The sequence below is a fragment of the Zea mays genome, chromosome 1 (assembly GCF_902167145.1).
Source record: "Zea mays cultivar B73 chromosome 1, Zm-B73-REFERENCE-NAM-5.0, whole genome shotgun sequence".
Classification (NCBI taxonomy): domain Eukaryota; kingdom Viridiplantae; phylum Streptophyta; class Magnoliopsida; order Poales; family Poaceae; genus Zea; species Zea mays.
In genome coordinates, this window is record NC_050096.1 from 294,546,349 (window position 1) to 294,568,589 (window position 22,241).

Genomic DNA, 22,241 nt, shown 5'->3' on the forward strand with positions numbered 1-22,241 from the left:
GATAATGGGCCCTAAACTATACACTATAAAATTTAAGAATCAGATAGGATTATAATCATTTTTAACTAAAATTAATTAAAGACTAAAATAAACTATGAAGAAACATTTTGCATCGCGATCTATTAGGGTTTAATTAGTTACACACTGGCATGTAAGAATATCGAAGGTTAGAACAAATACATCGGTCCATTTTTAGTGATCATGATCATTAATTTTGACAATGAGAATGATTTATTATTATGATTTAATTATTTGGCAAATGTATCAAAGAAGCACTTCCTCCATTTTGAGATAAACATATAACATTTGGAACAATGTAATCAGTTAGATAATAAACTAATCAGATTGTCCTATATTTTAGCCATGCATATTTTTGAATCGGTGCATGACAAACTGCATTTATCTTCAACTGCAAAACGTCTTGGCATCAAAGCATGAATGTACGGAGTGGGTTGTTTTTTTTTTCTGCTAAGGTCAGGCTCACCTCAACTCGGTGAGCAAGACATCAGAGAGGGGAGGGACTGAAGTTTGGAAGTTGGGCAAGGTCATTTCGTTGCCTGGGTAGGCAAGGATTTGTTGCTGGGCGATCATTATCAAACGCGCCCATGTAGTATGTTGTTCGCTGTATTTCTACTCCAGATCGCATATGAACATAGCCAGGCCATGAAAGTAATGCTAACCAGTCTGCCGCGCGCACTGGAAGAGGAGCAGGAGTGTCGAAAATATCTCCAGCATAGGACACATTAGCCAAGCCAAGGTCAGAATCCTCAAATATCAGGTTGCTGATTGGTACGTAGTTTAAACCCGCAACAACATCTGGCGGTGGCGGCTAACATCCAGCGCCAGCAACATGGTGTCATGCGTATGAGGCGTGTGTGCGGTGCCTTCCCGGCGTTCCCGCTGCCAATGGCGTGCGCGCGTGCTGTACGTCAGCGCGAGCGCGGCGTGCTGAACACTGAACTGGTGGTGGTGGTCCTACGCCTACTACGGTCGCCTGCATCGGCAATCAAGGAGGAGCGCAGCCGGCAGCCCGGTGCGGCGCGCGTTCGTCCATGAATGCGGCTCATGCACCACGGGCCAAACGACCTGCGTAGGGCTCCGCTGGCCTTTCTGTAGCTCCAGCCAAACGTTGTTGAACTGCCCAGCTAGCCGCGATGGTTCAACCCCTAGAACAGCGCAAGGGGATACGTCGAAGATGGTCCCGCGATCCGTGACCTAGAACTCGAGGAGGGGGTTCATGGCTAGATCGCTACGTGGAGTAGTTTAGTTTTTCCGTGGGGAGGATTTATTTCAGGAAGCGCACCTGTATTGATCGTCGGGTAGTAGCGTGCAGCCGTGCAGGTGCAGCAGCGAGATCGCCGCCGCCTCCGCCGCCGAGCCGCTGCCCCGGGCGCCAGATGGAAGGGGCGCACCAAAATTTCGAACGGCGCGGCCGCCCGCCGTACCAATCGTGCCGGTGCCGCGGCAGCCGCCAACGGGATTCGGCACTCAGGAGGACGGCCACGCTTCAATCTGCTGGACCGACTCGCGTCGCTTGGGCTTCTGCCACCCTGCGCTTCGCCTCGTGGCCTCCCCGCGTCTGGCCCACGGAAAATCCCACGCCATCTGGCCCACGGAAACTCCCAGGCCATCTGGGCTCATTTCGGACGCGGGCATAGCAACAATCCCAAATTTTTTGTTTTTTAACCTTTTTTCTGACTAGAATTTACATTTAGACCCATGGATTACTTATTTCAGGATTTGAACCCGAAACTCGGCGTCATAGCCTACGATACCGAGGTAACACAGTTCAGCCCCATAGGCTATGACGCCGAGCTCTGACGTGGCGGTGACGGCTAGGGCTGGTGTGGCGCCGACGCGGCCTCCTAACTCGGCGCCACAGATCTTGGCGCCGAGCTAGAAAGTTCTATAAATCGCCCTGCCTGCTGGCCGAGAGGGACGTCCTCCTCATTTCTCAACTTCGCCTCCATTCAAATCTTCTTAAAAACGGCTAGATTCGAGTTGGAATATTTTGTACATCAAGGTATGGTGTCTCACTGATTTGTTTTGTATATTATGTTGTAATTTTTCGATTATTAATTTCGATTGTTGCTCCTATGATATATTAGTTTAGATACTTGTGTTAATATATAATCGTTTCTTAGATGAAAGAAATGTACCGGGAGACATTGTGGCAGAAGAGAGGTCGTCCTCAGGAGTTATGTCCGGATGTATCTAGTAAGGATGCTCCTGTTCCTCCTGATCTTGTTGTGCCTAACTGTGACTGTGGCAGACCGGCTTGGGTATGTCAATCCAAACATCCTTTCACGGTTGCTCGCTGCTTCTACCTTTGTGGCAGTTTTAACGTACGTAGCTTATGACTTGTGAGTTAATATTGTTGACTAGATGTGTACTAATTGTTTCGTTCTATTTTTGTAGGAGCACATGAGGTGTTTCTTTTTCTAGTGGATCGATGGTCCTGATAATTTTGACCATTGATATCTTCTTTTCGCTAATTGGTTATGTGGAAGGACTACTCATGAGCGTTTTAAGCGTTGGGTTCCTCCTCCCCTGAATCCTCCACCAATGACGGATGCGGAGAAGGAGGTAGCAACAGAAAGACGAATGGAGTCGCCGCCTCGATGCGATTGCAGAGATCGTGATGTCATCGACGAGGACACTGCGAAGCACTACGTGTGTTCGAATAATGATTATGTGAGCGCATAACAAATGTTCAAACTTTTGTTGTTTTTTGCACAAATTTACTAAAGTATTATCTTGCAGCCATACGAGTGGCGTAAGTGTCATTTCATAGAGTGGTTGTATGGTCCTATGTCATATTGGCCAGAGCCAGAGGCAAAGGAAAAAAATGAGTGGGCGGAAGAGTTGAAGTTTGATCCAGTACTCTGCAAATGTGGTATTGAAGATAAGTATGGATTAGTTCCTTCCGAGTTTGGTGTTGGCTATTTTTGTGGACATATGGTAGATTACGATGAGGTTGGTATTTATTTTTTGTTTGCATCGGCTGCAATGTTGCACCCGTACTTTCTCTTTTTTGTAGGAGACGAGAAAATGCGGTTGGGAGAGTTACGACGACAAAGAAGATGTGATGCATACAATAAAGTCCAAGAGACTAATGGGGCAGAAGATGCGTTGTGGATTTCAGCTCGTCAATTTGTATGTTAACAATCGCATACATGACATGCGTATGTTCGCGAAATCAATGAGTTTTGACAGTGTGATGCATGCAGAGCATAGGAGATTGAAGGCGGTAAATGAGAAGAGAGCACATGATGCAAGTGAATGGGAGGCGGCTAGAGCCGAGAAATAGATGTTGGGGAATCTTGCAGATCGTCTCAGTGGAAGTGAGTGAGAAAAAATGACATGATAGTTTCGTTTGTACAAATTATTTATCCTAACTTTTCAAACTTATTTGTCTCATTACATTTGCAGAGATTGGATGTGTCGTGAACTATCTCGCAAATGAGGCAAATGCAATATACGTTCAGGAAAAAATAGCAACAGTGGAGCTGATGGAGGAGGACACATCAAGGTTGAGTGAGCTCATCGCACTAGCTTAGGCAGGATTACGTGCTCAAGAGGAGGACGAGTTTATGTCTCAGCGCGCCAAAGAGGTAGAGGCCGCTTATTACAAGCAGAAGTATGATGAGCCTGAGGATCAGCTATTCTCCCAAGCTGCAGATAAAGCAGAAGCCAATTATTACAAGAGAAATGCAGAAAAGTGTGATGCAGGACAATGCAGCAAGTGGAACGAAGTTGTCATTGAGGATTGCACGACGGATGACTCTGATGATGAGTTACTTATAGACTGTGATTCTGATTGAACAAGCTAGTAGTGTGCTATGTAATACTTTCATATCCAAAATGTTTTGGAACCCCAATGTTTCTGATTCGTAATGTTTCTATTGCATTGTCATGTTTTTTTCCAATTCATAAAAAAATCCGCGGACGAGTCAAGCTAACGGTGACGAAGGTCGAGTCAGAAGGACACCTATGTACAAAATAAAGTAGTGATGTCAATAAAAAATTCGACAGCACCTCCCTTATACATTGAGGTTTCTAGAACTTGCAGAAATACAACAAGACAATGGCCGCCATACACACTAACCAATACAAAAAATATGTATGATAGCAACATAGTAAATAACTAGGTGTGTGCCCGTGTGTTGCAACGGGAGTACGCTGGGATGAGCATCGACACATATCTGATCGGATCTTATATTTTCTTGGAGGTCTGCAGAAAGTTTGCTCGGAAGCCAAACATGTTAAGACCTGATCATGAGTTACCCTTGTGCCCCATCAGCACACTTTTCCGCGCTCGGAAACCAAGAACCTTGTCACTGTACTTCTATGATTTAGTGATGTACTTATCAACACACATTATTTTTAGTGCAAAAGATAAAGGGAAGGTTGTTTTAGGAAATGCATAACAATTCATGGCACATGTAAAAAACTGCAGCACAGGGCACAACACACAGTGATTGACATAATATTTGATAATAAAAGTAAACATCATTTCCAGACAAAAGATAAAAACTCTTGAAGTTCAAGACCATCAGAATTTGCACTGATTTTCTCAGGGACAAAAGAGAGCCCACATGTTGAAGTCAGACCATGCTCCAACCCTCCATTTTCAAAGTGTACTTTATCGCTATCAATTGATACAGCAACAGAACTCGTCTCAAAACTTTGTCCAGATTCTTTGAGGGCATCACGCCTTGCCTTACTCCGCAAATATCTTCTGTGTGTGCTACGGCTAACAACAAGCATCCAACCTACATTATTCTCATCCTCTTCCCATGCAACAAGTGCATCCTTCTCTGAAGGCTGGTCCTCTGTATCCTCCTGTGCGTCACAGACACTGTTGGTCTCGCTCATCAAGAGATCTTGATTATCAATATCCTTCAGAGGAAGTATTCGAGAATTGATATCTCCACCAGCTTCTGACATCTGATCCAATTCTTCCCACTCTGTCATGTTATGGCATGGCATCACATCGAGAACTGCTCAGGCAAGAACACCATAAAGCAGTGAATGATCAAACTTAAGAGAACATGGGACAAAAGGATGGATCTTACATCATAAATAATAATGAATAACTCCATGAAAACAAATTATGGGCAATACCTGCTACGGTTCGACTGAAACTTGATGTTCAAATCCTTATGTGCAGAAAAAGAAATTCACAGACAGCATGATGCTACATGCTCCAGAAGCAAGTAACTACGATAAAGGTCCAAAGGAAAATTCAATTTATAACAAGCATATTCGTTGTGTCTAAAGCTGCCATAAAATTCTGAAACGATGATGTAAGGAAAATGCTTTGTACCATAAGGTCAGTCTTAGGCAGAAAGAATCAAATCACAATGATGCAGTCAGGCTACTTTTGAAAAATAAAATTTCTATGAGGCGAATACACGAATCATCAATAACCAGCAGCAGCAGGTGAACTGTATATTGTAACCTGATGAGTACACAATACATAGCGCTCATCAGTGTCATTGGATAGATTTTAGGCTTAAAAACTTGCAAGACCAGGCATACTTTTGCTATTTATAGTATCACAGCTGTTATTTGGTCTGTTTCATCTATGAACTGAGAAATATGGAGAAGCAACATGTAGTAAGGATCAATTATTACTCTCCAGAAGATGAAGTCTAAAGTTTCTAAGGCAATAGTGTACTTGAGATGGCATGAATGATGAATCCCATTCCCACCACAATTTGAAACAAATAGCCACCACACTATAGTGTACTTTAGATGGCATGAATGACGAATCCCATTCCCACCACAATTTGACACAAATTGCTACCCAGAAAACAGGGTATTATAAAACAAGGTACATTGGTAAAGCTTTCACCTCTGCTTCAGGTTATAGCTCATTTTGGTTTTTTAGATTCTAGATACATAGAGATACTTTGTATATCTAGGTGCACACCAAAAGCTATAGAACTATAGAAAAGCCAAAGTGACCAATAATTAGGAACATAGGGAGTAGATAATAACGTAAATAACAAAAATCACCTCCCATGTGTTGCAAGTGGGTCTCTGATTAACATGTCTCCAACTATTTTCTATGGTGATAGGTTCGTGCCCGTGCGTTGCCACGGGAGTTGGACAAGGTTTCTCTTCTAGAGATACAAGGCCACCTAGCAGATCATGTTGTCAGTAAGAACTTTATGCGTTTACATTGTTTGAAGCCAGGGGCAGAATTGAGCAATGGTCTTGTACTGCTAGTCAATGATGCATCTTGCCTAACAATGGTTAGTCACATAACTGATGCTGGTGTTGCAAAAATTTATGTTGAGGAAGTTGTTGTCTGTCTTCAAATGGTTGAGCAACCTTCCAAAGAATCACAAGGAGTCAGTCTAGGAGATGCAGCAGATTGTGGCAGGGGTAAGCAAATTGTAGAAGATGAAGATGGTGGCAGCAGCAAGCAAAATGAAGATAATAGGTTTGCTGAATTTCTAGTAGAAGATAAAGAGGAAGACACTAAAACTGAATCATTAGATAAAGACTACTTCCAACCCATTGAAGATGACAGTTCAGGGGAAGATGATGTAACACCTCTGGTGTTACTGTTACTAAAACTTGAGCATGACATCATCAGCATTAGCATTTCATATGTTTAATACACCTAGGATGCATTCACTAGGTAAAAATTTCAAACAAGTTGTATTGTTATGGCATTTTGCAAATAAGACCCTAGTGTAGGATACTTAACCCTGAATAGGGATCTGAAGGGTAAAACAGGACCCAAATAGAGAAAACCCCAAACATTAAGTGAAATAATCATAAAAAGTTACCAAGGATGGACCTACATTACATTCACACCCTTGAAATACCAAAAACCCTAAATCCAAACCCTAGGGGGTTAAGTGCAAAATTAGTCCACTTTTGGACTAAAGTGCAAAAACCATGATAATAAAGTGTCCTAAGTCATATGGATCACAAATATGTGGATTTGCAAGTTAAACCCTAAGTTTTGGGTCTATTTGCAAAAAGCACCACTTAAACCCTATTCACCTAAGTCTGAAATTCAGTGATATGGGCTCAACTTTGGAGCTTTGTAACTTTAAAATTATAAGGTTTTTGCCCTATGTCACCACAACAATTTGGTAGCTCTATGAAAGGAGAACAACTTTGCTTAAGAGTGTAAGTATAGTTATTGAGAAGAAAGTGGAGAAAATTTCACCCAAAGATGGGCTGTCAGGCTGTTGAAGTCTGAATTTCAGACTGACAGTGTAGTTACAGAGACTTTGGGCATGAATTCAAGCTTGATTCAATAGGAATTTGGCTACTGCTGCTATGGCAAAATTATAGCTGGTTAGTAGCTCTACAACTTTGGTGCAGAGGGATGATAAAGTTGTCAAGCGAAATCTAGAGAAAATTTGCCCTGAAGTTGCTCTGTCAGGTTAACTGAAGTGGAATGCCATGGTACAGTAACTGAAGAAGAATCTCAGGTTCATCCCCTCGTCGTCGACGACCCTCGCGCCACAATTCCCGCCGGTGAGGTGATTCGTGCTCACCAGTGCTTGGATAACGCTTGGGGTCACATAAATATCACCGTCGTTGATAAATCCGGCCAGTAAACAACTCCGGCCACCGTACAGGTTGCCACGGTTGCTTTGGATAAGCTCGCCGATGACTGCTGCCTTGTGCCACGTGCCCTGGCACCTCCGTCGTGTCGCTGTGACCCGCTGTAACCTTCTGTCCATCACCGGGGAGATGGCCACGGTAACCGGACACCAATCCACTGCGCCAGTAGCTACTTGTTTCCCCGGCCGCCGCGCGTCATCGCTTGAATTCCCGGCCACCGCTCACTAGGCCTATAAATTGAGCACCCCCTCGGCTCTGCCATGTATTCAAGCAGCTAACGCACCCACCCGCACCTCAAATCCTCCACCAGAGAGCTCTAATTTTGGATTCTCCCCAAATCACGTCCGAACTCCGCTCGGTTTAGCCTCACCGCGGCCAGCTCGATTCAGGTCAGCTCATACCCTCTGCTCCCTCATTTGAGTGTTCTCATGTACCCGTGATGCTCATAGACCCGCCCAATTGGACTAGAAGCCCACTGACCGTGGGGAACGCGTTCATCTGTCCGCAATGTCCACGGTCACTGCGGCCAGAGCAAACCAAATAGCCATTGATGAAATTAAGTTAGGGAAAATGCGGTTTATGCCGCTCGGGAGCACCAGTTCTTACGTGATCCGGCTAGTCCAAGCTCGCTGGCGCTCGGGTCTCCGCTGTGCGTCGTCGAGGACCTGGCGCTGTAAAGAATTAGAAACCAGGGTCTTTTCTGCAAGTGTCAACGACTCGTGTAAACAGTGCCAAGAGTCCACTTGCGGTTACCCAAAAGGACAGGGCCCTAACTGCAAAGTCTACAGCGCGGGCGTGGGTGGGCGCGCTTCCGCCCATAGTTGGGCCGCCTGGGCTGGATTCGGCCCAGGACTGTTCATCCCTTTTTCTTTTTCTTTTTCTGCTAGAACTAAAACAATTCTAGAAAATTGTAGAAAAATCTCAAAAATGTCAAACCAATTTTGCTAGATCCCTAATTTTTCATAGAATATAATAAAAATAGTTTCATGATTTTTAGAACCAATAAGAAATTTTGGAGCATTTAAAATAGCCTAAAACATTGGTTCTGGATTTTTAGAAAATAGATAATGATTCCAAAATTGCCCAAACTTTTTATTTGAACTCTAATCATTATTTAGAAGCCTTGGGTAGAATTTGGTTTGATTTGAACCTTGTTTGATGCTTAGAACGCAAAACCCTACCCCCTGCTCTTTGAACTTCACCGTTGACTCCGAAAACCCTAAGTTCTCGGAGTTCCGTGAAGGAAAATTGTATTCAAGACTTTAGATAATAAACTCTTATTATCTATGCACTCTCATGGGCATTACATGGGCATTCATTCTTATATATATATGGTTATATCTAGAAAACGAGGAAGAAGTTGAAGTAGAAGAAGAGAAGACTTTGCCACCACCACGTGCGGAACATCAGGCAGGAAATTGTTTTTACTTTGACATCTGCGGATCCGAGCCTGAATCACCTATAAACGAAGGCAAGCCCCGGTGCATTTGCCACCTCCTTGTGTTTTAAAATCTTTTTCACTTGTTTGATGCATTAGGTGATAGGAGTTGATTGCTAAAACAATTCCTGCATTACCTTCCTTGGATTTGATTACCTTCCTTGAAATCCCTGTTTTACAAAAAGATTTTTGATGCTTAGCCTTGCTTTAGAAAAACAAAATGTTTTGTTTTTACAAAAGATGATGTGGCAAAAGTGGGAGGGATGTTTTCGAAAACAAAACTTGATGGTGGATCCATCATGGCCATGATGGGTTCAACATCAGAAAAGATGTACCTCTGCCAGGTACCAAACTTTGGGTTTGAAATGATTAACCTGAGACCGGGCGGGTGACTTGCACGAGAAAGGAGTCTTGGTGTAGTGTCTCCGTCTGAGTCGATTAAGGACCGTGTCGATGTAGGCTTGATGACCGAGGACCCTTTAACTGGTCACATGCCTCGTCATGGGTAAGCTTTGCCTCGGGCAGACTAAGGCCAGAATAAGATACCACGCAATGGGAGTGGAGAGATGGCGAGAGTAGCGTGTACCCTCCGTGGCAAGAGGCTGGACGGTGGTGTATCTGTGCTCTCGGTTGGCGTGAACCTGATCTGGTCTTAAGAACCCCGGTGGCGGGTTGACATATGCAAGGGTTAAGTGCTACATATGTCATGTGATTGGAGATCCTCAGTTGAGTATAATCGATTCGGATCGCCGTTCCTTCACGGTTATGAAGACTTGGTCACTGCCCTATACGTAGAAATCCAGTAAAGATGAAGGGTTGTTAAGAAATTGGCTAGTGCAGGTCAAGTGTTTGAACTAGGGTAGAAAGAACTCTAGTTGCAGGTAATCTTACTTAACCTGACAAATTAAAATTGGATTTTTAAGGATCCACTTTAGTAAGCATTTCTGCAAACAGAGTCATTGATTATTGATAAGCCTTACCTTGACTCCCTTAAACCAGCATACCCTTGAGAGTCTTTTCTTTAGTCGGGTAAGTCTTGCTGAGTAATTCCATACTCAGGGTTTTATTCCCTATTGTTTTTAGGTGAGGAAGCAACAAACTTTTGTTGTTTCTGTTCCAAGGTGGTCTCAAAAGAAGAAAACCAAGAGTAAAGCTGCGGGAGGAAGGATTCCTCCATAAAAACTTTTGTTTGATACTTATCGGGAGGGGTTTTGCCTCCCTTGGTTCTGTTATATTAATACTCTGCACTCAGTTAATTATATCCTGGTCTGTAATATATAACTTTGTCTTACTTTTAAAATAAAGGTAAGTTTATGTAACCGCTTTCGCATTTTCGTATCTCCGATGATTTGTAATGTCTGCGTGACGGGTGAAATGCTCTTGGGAAAGGTAAGAAAAACAGATACCGAACTTATCAAGTGATTCAGGGGCACCTACAGGGTTGTCTGAGGTCCGTTGGACAAGGACAACTATAGGTGGGCCTAATGACTTGGGAGGTTCCGTCACAATGATGAAGCAATTGATTTCAGAAAATATGCCAATGATGCGAAGAGGAACATCAGGGCTAAGAAGCTAGGACTACAAAGTGGAGGGATTGGACACATTAACCCCGCATAATTGGTAGATGAAGTTACGAACCTAGATGACCCAGGGAGTCCATATCATGACTCCAGTGAAGAGTATTCATATGAAGAAAACAGTGAATGTGAGTCTAAAAGGTGGCTTTGTCAAGAGAACAGGTATGATAGCAAAGCACCAGTTCCAATGTTCTCACTTGGAATGGCATTCAGATGCAGTAGACAATTAAAAAAGCTCTTGTGAAGTATGGATTGAAAGCACACAAGCACTTGCACTTTCATAAAGATGAGAAGAATAGGGTTAGGGCAAACTGTTCTTGGCCTGGATGCAAATGGTTAATCTATGGTTCCAAGACTACCAGATCAGATTGGTTTAAGGTTGTCACTTTTATAGATGAGCATTCTTGCCCACCTAGGAGAGACAATAGGTTAGTAACCTCCAACATAATTGCGAAGCATTATTTCAGTGAGATTAAGGACAATCCAACATGGAAAGTTGAACTGATAAAGAAAGTTGTTCTAAAAGACCTTCTTGCAGACGTGTCACCGTCCAAGTGAAAGAGGGCAAAGGCATTGGTCCTGAAGGCTGCTCTGGACTCCATGAAAGGAGAGTACAACAAGGTGTATGACTACCAGTTGGAGCTCTTGAGAAGTAACCCTGGTAGTACAGTTGTGGTGTATCTGAATCCAGAGTTTGAAGATCAAGTATTTGAAAGGTTCTATGTGTGCTTTGATGCATGTAAGAAAGGATTCCTTGCTGGATGCAGAACAGTGATAGGACAATTGCTGATGATGAGGAACTCCATTGTTGGTTTAAGCTAGAGCGAGCTTCTAAAGTCTGGTCATGTGTCTTGGATTATTTTCTGTTCCTTGAATTGTATTAAATTGTACTTGGCGGTAATCACGAATAAATGTTTTGACATAGTTGTTCGACCTTTTATAATGTTTGTTCAATACCAGTTCATTTTATTTGAGTCAGTATATTTATAATAATATTACATATTTATATTGTAAATAATGTTTTCTATCTCCTAAGCCTTGTTTATTCTATAATAGAACATTTTTGGAGAAATGGTTCCGGCTGAATCGGAAGCTGCTTCTACTTCTGTGATTTGAGGCGGTTCCCACTTACCAAGCAATCTAAAATAGCATTCCCATCAAATATTCCAGAATTGAAGTACATAATAATCTGCCGTGACAATCTACTCAGTGCCTATGCTGTGACATTCCCTTTCTACCAAGAAGCCAACCCGTAAAAGAGACCTCACCAGATAAGCTACGACAACATTTTAACGTCGTTTGAAGTAGGAACCTCACCCAAATTCATTGAACCGCCAGCTCTGCCATCTTATCCTTGCCACGTGAAGTGACGTTCTTGGCGACCCCAGCAATATCCTCGATTTGGATGTCCACGAGCTCATTGAGCTGTTGCTCCTGCGTCCTCAGATCCTCTGGCTGCTGCTCAACAGTTTGTTCATCCTCATCCCCAATCTCATGTGTCCAATACACAGCAAAAGATGCCTCCTTATTGAAACTGGTTGGCATCTACAACAGACGCTTCCTGTTAGTTCTAGAGGCACTGCCAAGGATCTCCCCCTTCATGAAGTCATATATGCAGGCCCTAAAGTTGTCCACGCTCTTATGATCCTGAGAGTCGAGGCTTAGGAAGATCAGAATTTCCCAGCACCGAAGGAACTGTTTCTTCTTTATCTTCAGCTTCTGACATATAGTCTCCATCAGGTCAGCTGGTGGAACCATTCTCAAACTTTGGGCCCTTTTTGACAGGTTGGTCTCCTTCAGAGACGAGACAATAGCACCGAGTGCAGGTTTGATCGGATCAAACATGAGCAAACAGAGGCAGTCAATGGATGATCTCACATACTGCAAGGAATCAGAAGGGCTTTCTATTGTAACATCGTAAATGTTCTTAGACTGTGCAATATAATTGATTGCTTCAAGAAGACCAAGACCATAGCCTTCACCCTGATAAGGTGGCAACACAAGTATCTGAAAAATACAACAAAATCATATAAACACCTAGCCAGACAGAAAGTGTGCTTTAATTTCCAAAATGTATGGTTATGCAACTCTGTCAATGTCAGTTTAACATCTAAAAAACAGACTGTCCATGGGTGCAAAAGCAAAAAGAACCTAGCAGTGCCATGGAATAACTTCAAAGAAATTGACTAAATACAGTACACCCCCCATAAACAATGTAAACAGAAAGTTTTACTGTGACCGAGCAATCGAAAACGGGGGACGAAAAACAAGCAGCTGACCTCCAAGATGGCTGTTGTCTGCGCGAACTGCAGCGGCCTCGACGACGGCGTAGAAGACCTTGTGCACGCTGTCCCGCAACGTCAGGACCACGTAGTACAGCACCAGTGGCCTGCAATTAAAGAAACAATAATGTCTGCGCGATGTCTGTTAGTGTTACATCTGCCCCAACCTTTGCAGCTACTAATCCTGGCAGTGAGGTCCCAGCACCAAGCTGCAAAAATGATACGTGTGAATTAGATAAGAGTGTAACTGTAGCATTGTCATGTGAAATAATAATGTACGTGAAGTCGTGCAGAGGAATGCAGGATTCCACAAAGAGATGATTTCCGGCCTCCTCGGACACCTGAAATAAGCAAATTAAGCGAGAGGTTCTCACATGCTTCTCGCGCGGGAGTCGAACAGCGGGCGGTGGGAGGTGTACAATAGGGCCGTCGAGGTCCTCGGTGGGTGATACAGCGAAGAGGGCGTCAGCCACCCCATGTGCCAGTTCCGTCCCCTTCCACAGGCACTCCTGCCTCAGCTTCTCCCTGAGTTTTTCCGCTTCAGAAAAAATTAAACAGAACTTCTAGTTAGTCGTGCTTCTTGATTTATTTCCCTTCTAAAGTACACAAGTTACTTTTTACAGTAAATAGAAATGGTAGGGATTTGTGGGCTTTATGAAAGAAAAAATAGGGATATCAACCCAATGGCCTAACTTATGACATCAGTGACTTCTATAACTTCATTGATGGCCTAACTGACATTAGTGCGCTGGTGTGAGTACAACTTTTTTAAAGATTTCAAGGCTATTCAGTGCATTCTGCAATTTGTATCAAGGAAAGACAAACTTTGTAAGGAATGAAATGGAGTAGTAGTATTGTAGGTTGAAGATTTCTTTTTGTAATTTGGTCTTGAACTGAACATGGAGTTTCTTTGGGGCAAGGGAACCTATGCAGACATAATTTTATCTGAAACAACTTTTGCAACGATAAAATGATTATGCCATCTAAAGAATATATATAGGAATTCAAATCAATGTGACAGCCAGCTACCACATGTCCAATGGCACTAAATAAGAAGGAATTAAACACTCAGAAAAGGACAATCAGATCCATGTTATCATTCAATAAAAAGTCAAAATGACTTAATGACAAACTTACCGTCTTCACCTTTAGGTCTTCCCCACCGAGCTCCCTCAGTAATTGCCTTTAGTTGTCGACGATGTAGGCATGTACTTGCTAATTTGAGGTTGTGCACCCACTCGCAAAAACTATGGTCGTCGAACTGGATGGAGCTGCTCTTTAGCCTATCCCTTTACTCAAGAGTGAGCATTCGCAATTGAGAGAACCCTGACTCCTGAAAATAGAAACAGTCTTCTATTAACAAACTGGGCGGCAACAGGACAACATGTTTCTGTTTAGATCACATAAGTGCAATAAATTCAGACAACCCAAACTGTAAGGTTCACAAGAAGAAAATACCTGCTCATTGTATTTCAATTAACAAACTTATAGTAATTATTAAAGGAATCCAAGGCAGATTTATTTCACCCCTTCATTCCATGCGAAACGAACAGGCCCTTAATGCCATTCTTACATCTTGGGGTGCTACTCCTCGAGACGACTGAACGAGCCTCGTGCCAGTCGGACCTTAGAACCCTACAACTCGAGAACGTTATAAAGAAGCCTTCAACACTCTCTAAAATTGCACATTATCAGATGACATCTGGTAATACGATCCAGACAACATATGTGACCTGATTAGGTTATCGCACAACATTGAGTGTCTGAGATAAAGCTTATGTCCTTCATGTTTATTGTGATGAGTGACGTTGCAGTTAAAATGCATCAGTATAGTTATGACTGAAGCTGTAGACATATTTATCATTAAGAAGACTGCTGCTCGCATCTGCAGGCTGTGTGGCTCTCATGCTTCTCACGGCAACCCACGGTGACTCGAATCCATAGCAGAGCTACAAGATGGCTCGGCCTTTGGAGATAATTTCCATGCCCTGTATGTACGCACTCCTGATGGCTCTGTTCAACTTTACTGGAATATGCATGAACATCTGACACCTCATAGACAGTAGGAGAGTTGTGCGGTTGTATTGCTGACTGAGACGCCTGCATTGGTCTTGCAGCTCACGCCCAAGCTCTCGCTGCAGCTCAAGCTCCACGCCTTCCTGCTCTGATCCTCCGTTGGCCTCCTGATGCCGATCGAGGTTCACGTCAGGCGATATGTGCATTGGGAGCTTGCATTCATCTGAAGAGGTGAATAGGAAGGAGGTGATATGTGCTTCAAAGAAACTGAGTTGGGTTCTTTCTTGTTTTCGTCTCTGACAGATTATGGCCTCCCTGGCACAAAAATCCCGAGACATAGGAATTCATTACCGTAGTACCTTGAATCCTGTAGCTCTATAGATCGAACAAATAAAGAAAACTCCAAGACCGAATGTTTGGATGAGGTGCAGGAAAAACACAAGAATTCGATGAGGGAGGTTTTCATGAGGTCAGCTCTTGTTGGTAGAATTCCTTCAAAATCTCCATGGAACAAGCAATTCCATACCCAATCTTCTGTGATCTTTTAGAGCAGTGCGATGCTTGCTTGACTGACCCGACATTTGCCCATACCCAACCTTCTGTTATCTTTGCAGAACTGAATGAAATAGGCAATGCCACACACTATCTATTTGTGCGCGAAAAGATGCAAACACCCGCAACCAGCAATTGTTCTGCCGACGGACACAAGTAAACAAGCATGGGCATGGAACGCCGCAGCGTTGCACCATTTCAGAGCGGACACAAGTGAACTCGGGATGGAATAGGTCGTGGGAAGAGCGGTTACTGTTGCGCGGTGCGCAGAGCAGCGGGATAGTGGCCGCGCGACTGGTGAGAAGACGCGAGGCGAGGCTGTCTGCCGAGGGGGAGTCCACCGACGATAGAGGCGTACCGGCGGAGGGGAGTGGAGGCTCGCCAGCGGGGATGAGGCCGCCGCGCGACTGCCTGCGGGGAGGAGAGCCGCCGCGCGACTGCCTGCGGTGATGAAGTCTCTAGGGTTTTTCCTTGATGGGCCTTATGGAATTTAATTGATAGACTAGGTAAATGCCCGTGCGTTGCAACGGAAACATGTAATAACACGATAACTATCTAGGACATGTCCTGATTTGTGCCTGATCAAAGGTGAAGAACTTCTACCATTAGTTTTTTCTAAAGTAAGCATGTCATTATAAGGTTCATCATTAACTTTCTACATGATCCTTCTCAAATTTGACATCATACTTTCACCTCCATGAATTACCTCCCCGATGGTATTGGTTAGTCCAGTCAGCTCTGAATGAAGCATATCCTTGAAAACAATATCATGCTCTTGGATGATGTTAAGTGAATTCAGAGTTTCAGCAAAACCATAAAGTTGATTCACCTCTAGCTGAACTTCTGCCACTTTTGCTGCTGCTGCCTCAAGAAGGTGCTTGATGTCAAGCTGAACAGATTCAACAGTTTGTTGAATATCAGAAATAGCAATTTCTTTCTCTGCAATTAGTGTATACCAATCAGATTCCTCTTGATCAAACATATTCATGATCTCCTGCCCCTGCATGAAAATTTCTGCTCAACGAATCTAAGCCTTTCTTCCAGCTTCAAAAGGATTTTGTCAGTGATCTCAACTATTTGAAGCACCATATTGTGTGTAGTCAACCAACCCTTTGATGCCACAGTTTTTGTGCATCCATGCTTTTGTACTAAAACAACAATTATGCTTACCATGCACGATATGTTCTGCATAATGACAACCAATTTGGTGCTCATTATATTTATAAAGTTAGGAATTTCAACAGCTACGGACACTTCAATAGAAGTGCCACTGTGAGATCACCTTAATGCATTGTTGATGTAAGGAGAAGAATCTTAATTCACTCTTGCTAAATCTGAACTACACAAAACCACCACATTGAGGATTGTCCTGATTAATCAATTTAAATACATTAATTAAACAGCCAATAACATAAATAATCGCATGTTCCTCTAGTTCTCATGCAAGACATAATGTTTTCTTCTTTTAAGCTTGCTTTTTTCATCAAGTTTACAACTCTTCCCCACCCATGACAGTATCTCAGAAGCCCCATCATTACCATCCAGTATCCCTCCTTCCTTTATGTCCTTCCATATGCCCTCCTTTGTCCTATAGAAAATGGTCTGATTTAGAAAAAAAATATGCATGCACTATTGCTTAATAGCAAGATTTGGCAGAAAGAGAAAACTTGATTCAAAATAAAAAGGCTAATTAGTTGTAGCATGTCCTCAATGTTCTATATTTCAAAATAGAGGGAGTATAATATATGACATTCACGGATTACACTGAATGGCCATGGTTCAAGAGCAAACAGACCACTATCAACATATCAAGAAGACCAGTTTCTGTATATATCATCATAGAACACACGAAATACATGTAGTTTTAAAAGAAAGATTTGAACAACACATGCCTTATATTTTACATGAGGGCATTAAGAAAATGAAAAAAGGGAGGAAGGACAAAGACAAGGGCAATTTTGTTCAAAAAATCAAATAAATGAATCAAAAAAGAGGACGTCAAGGCGCATGCTGGTCGACGACCACGAGTCTAGGTTGAGCGCTTCCTTCTCCTCCGCCGCCTCTTCTCAAGCAGGCTGCTCCATCTCCGTTGTGTCCTTCCGTAGAGTCTCTAGGAATGACTCTTTCAGTGCCCTATCGATCATTAGACAAGCGAAACAACGTTTATTCGATATAGGAAGAACACCACGTGGTGGTGTGGGATTCGAATCGAATCCAGGTGGAAGGGGATTGAAAAAAATAATTTAGAATATAGAGGAATAAAGATTATAAGCAGAGAATGCTCTCAGTCTTCAGTTCTCCTCTGATGGCCTCTGGTTATATAGCCTCGTCAAGTCAAGAGAGTGGAGAATTCTTTACTCTGTGTCCGGATGAAAATATCTATCATCATACAATTCAATTATTTAAGTATAAGAAAAAACAGATACTAAAATATACTAAAACAATTACCATAAATATACACGTATAAATTGGAATACAATACGGGAGAGGATTTTTACCCAAATCTTAGTTTTACTCCCTTTTATGCATATATGTTCTCTTCTATGCATATCCGTCGACAGCATCTGCATCTCAGATTAGTGATAAAGACTGAAATCAATTGATTTTGTCGTTTCCAACCATACACCAGAAAAGGACAATACATGCCCACAATTAGACGTACCAGAGAATATTATCTCACAACGCATGATCCACAAAAAGAAATGGAAAGCTTTCTTATCACAGATAGATAAAACAAGATGCATAAAGACCTATGTGGCGGTCAGCAAGACAGTGCCTCCAGTAACATTGATCCTCTTCTCGATGATCTTGGAGATGAGCTTGGCCCTAACAATGATGGGGTTGGACAACAGCATCCCCTTTCCGAGCACCTTGAAGCAGCCGAACTATGTCACATGCACGAGCAGGCGAGATTTATAGCCAGATCGAGCGACGAGAAATGGCCGAATCCAGTTGGTAAAAGAGGCTGCTTACCTCGCTTTGACATGGCGGCAGATGGCATTGGATCCGACTCATAAAATAGATACAGGTTGTAGAACAATCCATTGGGATCAACAATTTATTTTACTACTACAGTCAAACACGAATCTACTGCTAACATAGTCACAAGAAGTGCCATCCCATAGCAGGTTCTACATACAGATTCAACTCAGTCTCGGATAATTATGGTGTACAGAGGTGTGCTCAGCTAATAATTAAGGTAATTTTGCTAGAATTCACAGTATCCAGCCCGCAAACGAAAACGCGCACCTACCCTACGACGCGCGCCGGGCCGCGTAAACCGTACACGTATACGTATAGGCACCGTTTCTGTAGAATCAGTGGCAGGCAAGCGAGGAAGCAAGGCGGTGGTACCTGGGGAGATCGCAGCCGTCGGGCTGCCAGCGCCACTTCTGGTAGTCGTCGTCGCGTCGGCCGTTGCGCATACAGGTGACCTGCTCCGTGAGGAAGCTGCAGTCGGACTCCTTGTACAGCGGCGCGCGGGACTCGTCGTACACCCAGCGGCCCTTGTACAGGTCGCAGGTCCCCGGGGCCGGGGGCTGCTCCTGGGCCTGCGCGCCGCCGTCGCCGTCATACAAGGAGCCTCTGATTCTCGGGTACCTGAGAGCAAACATACCTAGCCCGCCGAGCTTGAGGTCGACGGAGCACTCCGCCCGGCTCAGCACCGTCGCGGGGGAAGGCTCGGCAGCTGCGGCGGCAATGCCCGACGCCGCCCATCGGGCTGGCGGACGGCGCTGCGGTTGCAGCCACCGGCTCCTTCGTGGTGGTGTCGTCCTGCCGAGCTTGAGGTCGACGGAGCACTCCGCTCGGCTCGGCGCCGTCGCGAGGGAAGGCGCGGCAGCTGCGGCGGCAATGCCCGACGCTGTCGCGGGGGAAGTCGCGGAGGTCCTAGGAGACCGACATCTTGAGATCCCAATCCATGAATGGAACACCGCGCGAGCTCCACCGCTGTTCGTCGGGCCAGATCCGGGCACGCGCCCGTGGTAGATCTGGGGAGCACGACACCACTGCAACCTGGCGAGGGGTCAAAAGCCCAGGGTCAGAGAAGGCGCACTCATCGTGGCCAGGCCGACGAGATTTTGGGACAGGAGGATTTCGGCGCGGCTGCAGAACCATGGATGGAAGGGCGCGGTTAGGGCGGCGGAGACCTCGCGGTGGATTCTGCGTGGGGAGGAGAATGGAGATCCTCGGCTGAGGGCGCGGATGGCACTGGCAGAACCGTGCTACACTAATCTCTTATATATTTAATTGATAGATGGGCCTCGTACGTTTAACTAAATAACGCAGCCCACGCAGGCTACCGCGGCGCAAATATAATGTACTATATCGGCCTGCTAAAGGTTGCGGTAGCAACTTATAAACCTTGCTGCTACAGAGGAAGCGGTCAGCTCGTGTAATCAGCTCTTGGTATTGTCGCCTTGTGTCGACTTTTTGCGCGCGGATGGAGCGGGGTGAGGAGGGCGCGGCTAGCAGGTTAGTGTGGCGATGGACGATCCAAATTGAACAACAGCGATGGACGATCCAGATTGAACGAAGGCAGAACGACAGACTACCCTTACCTCCTTAATAAGTAGTAGAGATAAGCTAACCATATGATAAATAATGTGCTAAACAATATGCTAAACTATATATGGTAAGTTTAGGATTAGTGTTAAGTTAAACTATATGTGCAAAACAATAACGCTTACTAACTATTAATGGAAGTTTAACTTAAAAAAACAAAAAATATCTTGGGGTCGGCGGTCGACGTGGGGTCGGTGGTCGAAGCTATGGGTGCCGGGCGGCGACACGTCGTGGAGGTACGGAGGTGGCACAGGATGGGGCCGACGTGGATATGGGGGACGACGAGGACTACGCGTGAGGAGAGGGAGGTGAGAAGTGAGGGTCGACGCGGCTCCGGGGGCGGCGCGTGAGGAGAGGGAGGTGAGAGGTAAGAAAGATTGGAGAGAAGGATCGGCGTGTGTGTCGACCTGAAATGTGTCGAAATGTGTCGAGCTTCAGGTCTAAATCCTGAAATGCGTCGACATGTGTGTCGTTATCTCAGCGCTATAACATATGGGTCAAGCTTCGAGTACAAATCCTGAAATAAGTCATTGATGTAGAGCTTGGCTTGGGATCCAAATCCTGAAATAAGTGAATCACGATCTAAATGTAATTTTGGTCGAAAATTAAGTTAAAGAACAAAAAAATTGGTTGTCCGATCGGGTCTAAATACCGAGGATCTAAATACTGAAATAAGGGGGTGTTTGGTTTCTAGGGACTAATGTTTAGTCCCTTCATTTTATTCATTTTTAGTCTATAAATTGCTAAATATAGAAACTAAAATAAAGTTTTAGTTTCTATATTTGGTAATTTTGGAACTAAAATGGAATAAATGTAGGGATTAGTCCCTACAAACCAAACACCCCCTAAGTCATCCAAAAAGTCTAAATGTAAATTTTAATCAAAATTTAGGTTAAAAAACAAAGCGAATTTTAAGCGATGGAGGCCCGTTACGAGCAGCACAGCTACAAAATGCCCAATTCGGATTGGCGGAAGCCGGCACAGGCCCACGGCAGACACGACCACGAATCAAAACGCGAGTCAGTAGAGGGAAGAACAGGGTGAATTCGAGTTGCGACCTTGCGAGTCCCGGCGCTCCGACCAAACAATGGGTGGTAGTGGCGCAGTTAGTTTTATAATAATAGTGAGACGAACTCAAGTTTAGTCGAGCAAACCAAACACCACCGTGGGCGCTCAGCGAGCGCCATTGCCACGAGCTCACGATCACGGATCACGCCAAGCTAGCTAAGCTACGGCACCGGTCGTCCTCGACTTTGATAGGTCCATTTTTAAACCAATAGCAAACTTGCCCAGCCGTGACCCGTGAACAACATGCCTTCTAACTACTTTGTACACTCCTACGTGGTTCATTCGCATGCCGCCCGCCCTGTCCACCTGCCACCGGCCCGCGCCATCGACGGCGGCGGAGCCACGGAGCTACACAAAGGGAGGCGGCGCCGTCGCGGTGCCTGGCGGCTCCGGCGGGACGACCTCGGGCGGCGGACTGGGCGGGTCCACCTCCGGGAGCTGTGGCGGCGGTACGTCGGGGTTGGGCGGCACGACAGGGACCTCCGGCGCCGGCGGCGACGGCATCGCCGGACCCGGGAGCTCCGGTCCGGGCGCTGGCTGCCCCGGCATCGGCACGTCGACGCCCGGCGGCGCGTTGAACTCTGGCGGCGTGTCGATGCTCGGCACCTCGTCCGGCGGGCGGTTCGTCCCCGGCACCTCGAGCGGCTGGCGGTCCGTGCCAGGCACCTCGGGCGGCGTCGTCTGGCCCGGGACCTCCGGCGGCGGCGGAGTGGCAGCGTGGCAGCGCACGCGGACGAGACCGGCGGACGAAGGCGGCGGCCGGCGGGCGAACGAACGCAACGCGCGCGCCGACGTCGCGGCCGCGCGGCACGGCGGGAGGAGCGACGACGTCACCAGGCTAGCCGGCATCCTTGCGCTCTGCTCTTCCTATCTTTGGCGTACACGACGACGATTGAGTACAAAACAAGAGGCATGGCACGGGAGGTCGGCTGAACACTTTATACGCCTGGCGACTTGACACGTCCGGCGACGACCAGGAGCACGTGTCCTGCTTTCCGAAAGAGGAGGCTTCTTGCGACACGTGCCGACGTGCGTACGTGCCTGTCAGAGTACTACCCACGAAGTTACTCTTATCTCATTTCCACAATTCACCGGGAACAACTACGGAGCTTTTCTTTATTCCGACTTGTTTAGAAGCTTTCAATT

General features: G+C 45.2%; 1 protein-coding gene and 2 pseudogenes across 3 annotated transcripts; all 3 read right to left on the minus strand.

Annotated features, from left to right (window-relative positions):
* Positions 1–11,741: 11,741 nt before the first annotated feature.
* On the minus strand, positions 11,742–15,907 carry LOC100384370 (Histone acetyltransferase type B catalytic subunit pseudogene; annotated as a pseudogene). Its single transcript, NR_147834.1, has 5 exons — positions 15,823–15,907; positions 14,034–14,229; positions 13,271–13,434; positions 12,894–13,105; positions 11,742–12,621 (listed from the first exon to the last, which is right to left on the minus strand). The product of NR_147834.1 is annotated as a Histone acetyltransferase type B catalytic subunit pseudogene (transcript).
* A 1,365-nt stretch (positions 15,908–17,272) lies between these two features.
* Positions 17,273–19,637, minus strand: LOC100192970 (trichrome birefringence protein pseudogene; annotated as a pseudogene). The gene is made up of 6 exons (NR_159541.1): positions 19,578–19,637; positions 19,081–19,478; positions 18,819–19,015; positions 18,215–18,349; positions 17,963–18,028; positions 17,273–17,823 (listed from the first exon to the last, which is right to left on the minus strand). The product of NR_159541.1 is annotated as a trichrome birefringence protein pseudogene (transcript).
* Positions 19,638–21,298: 1,661 nt separating this feature from the next.
* LOC100285615 (WW domain-binding protein 11) lies at positions 21,299–22,007 on the minus strand. Its single transcript, NM_001158506.3, has one exon. It carries the CDS (start codon positions 21,942–21,944, stop codon positions 21,444–21,446), a length of 501 nt encoding a protein of 166 aa, NP_001151978.2. The 5' UTR covers positions 21,945–22,007; the 3' UTR covers positions 21,299–21,443.
* Positions 22,008–22,241: the final 234 nt, after the last annotated feature.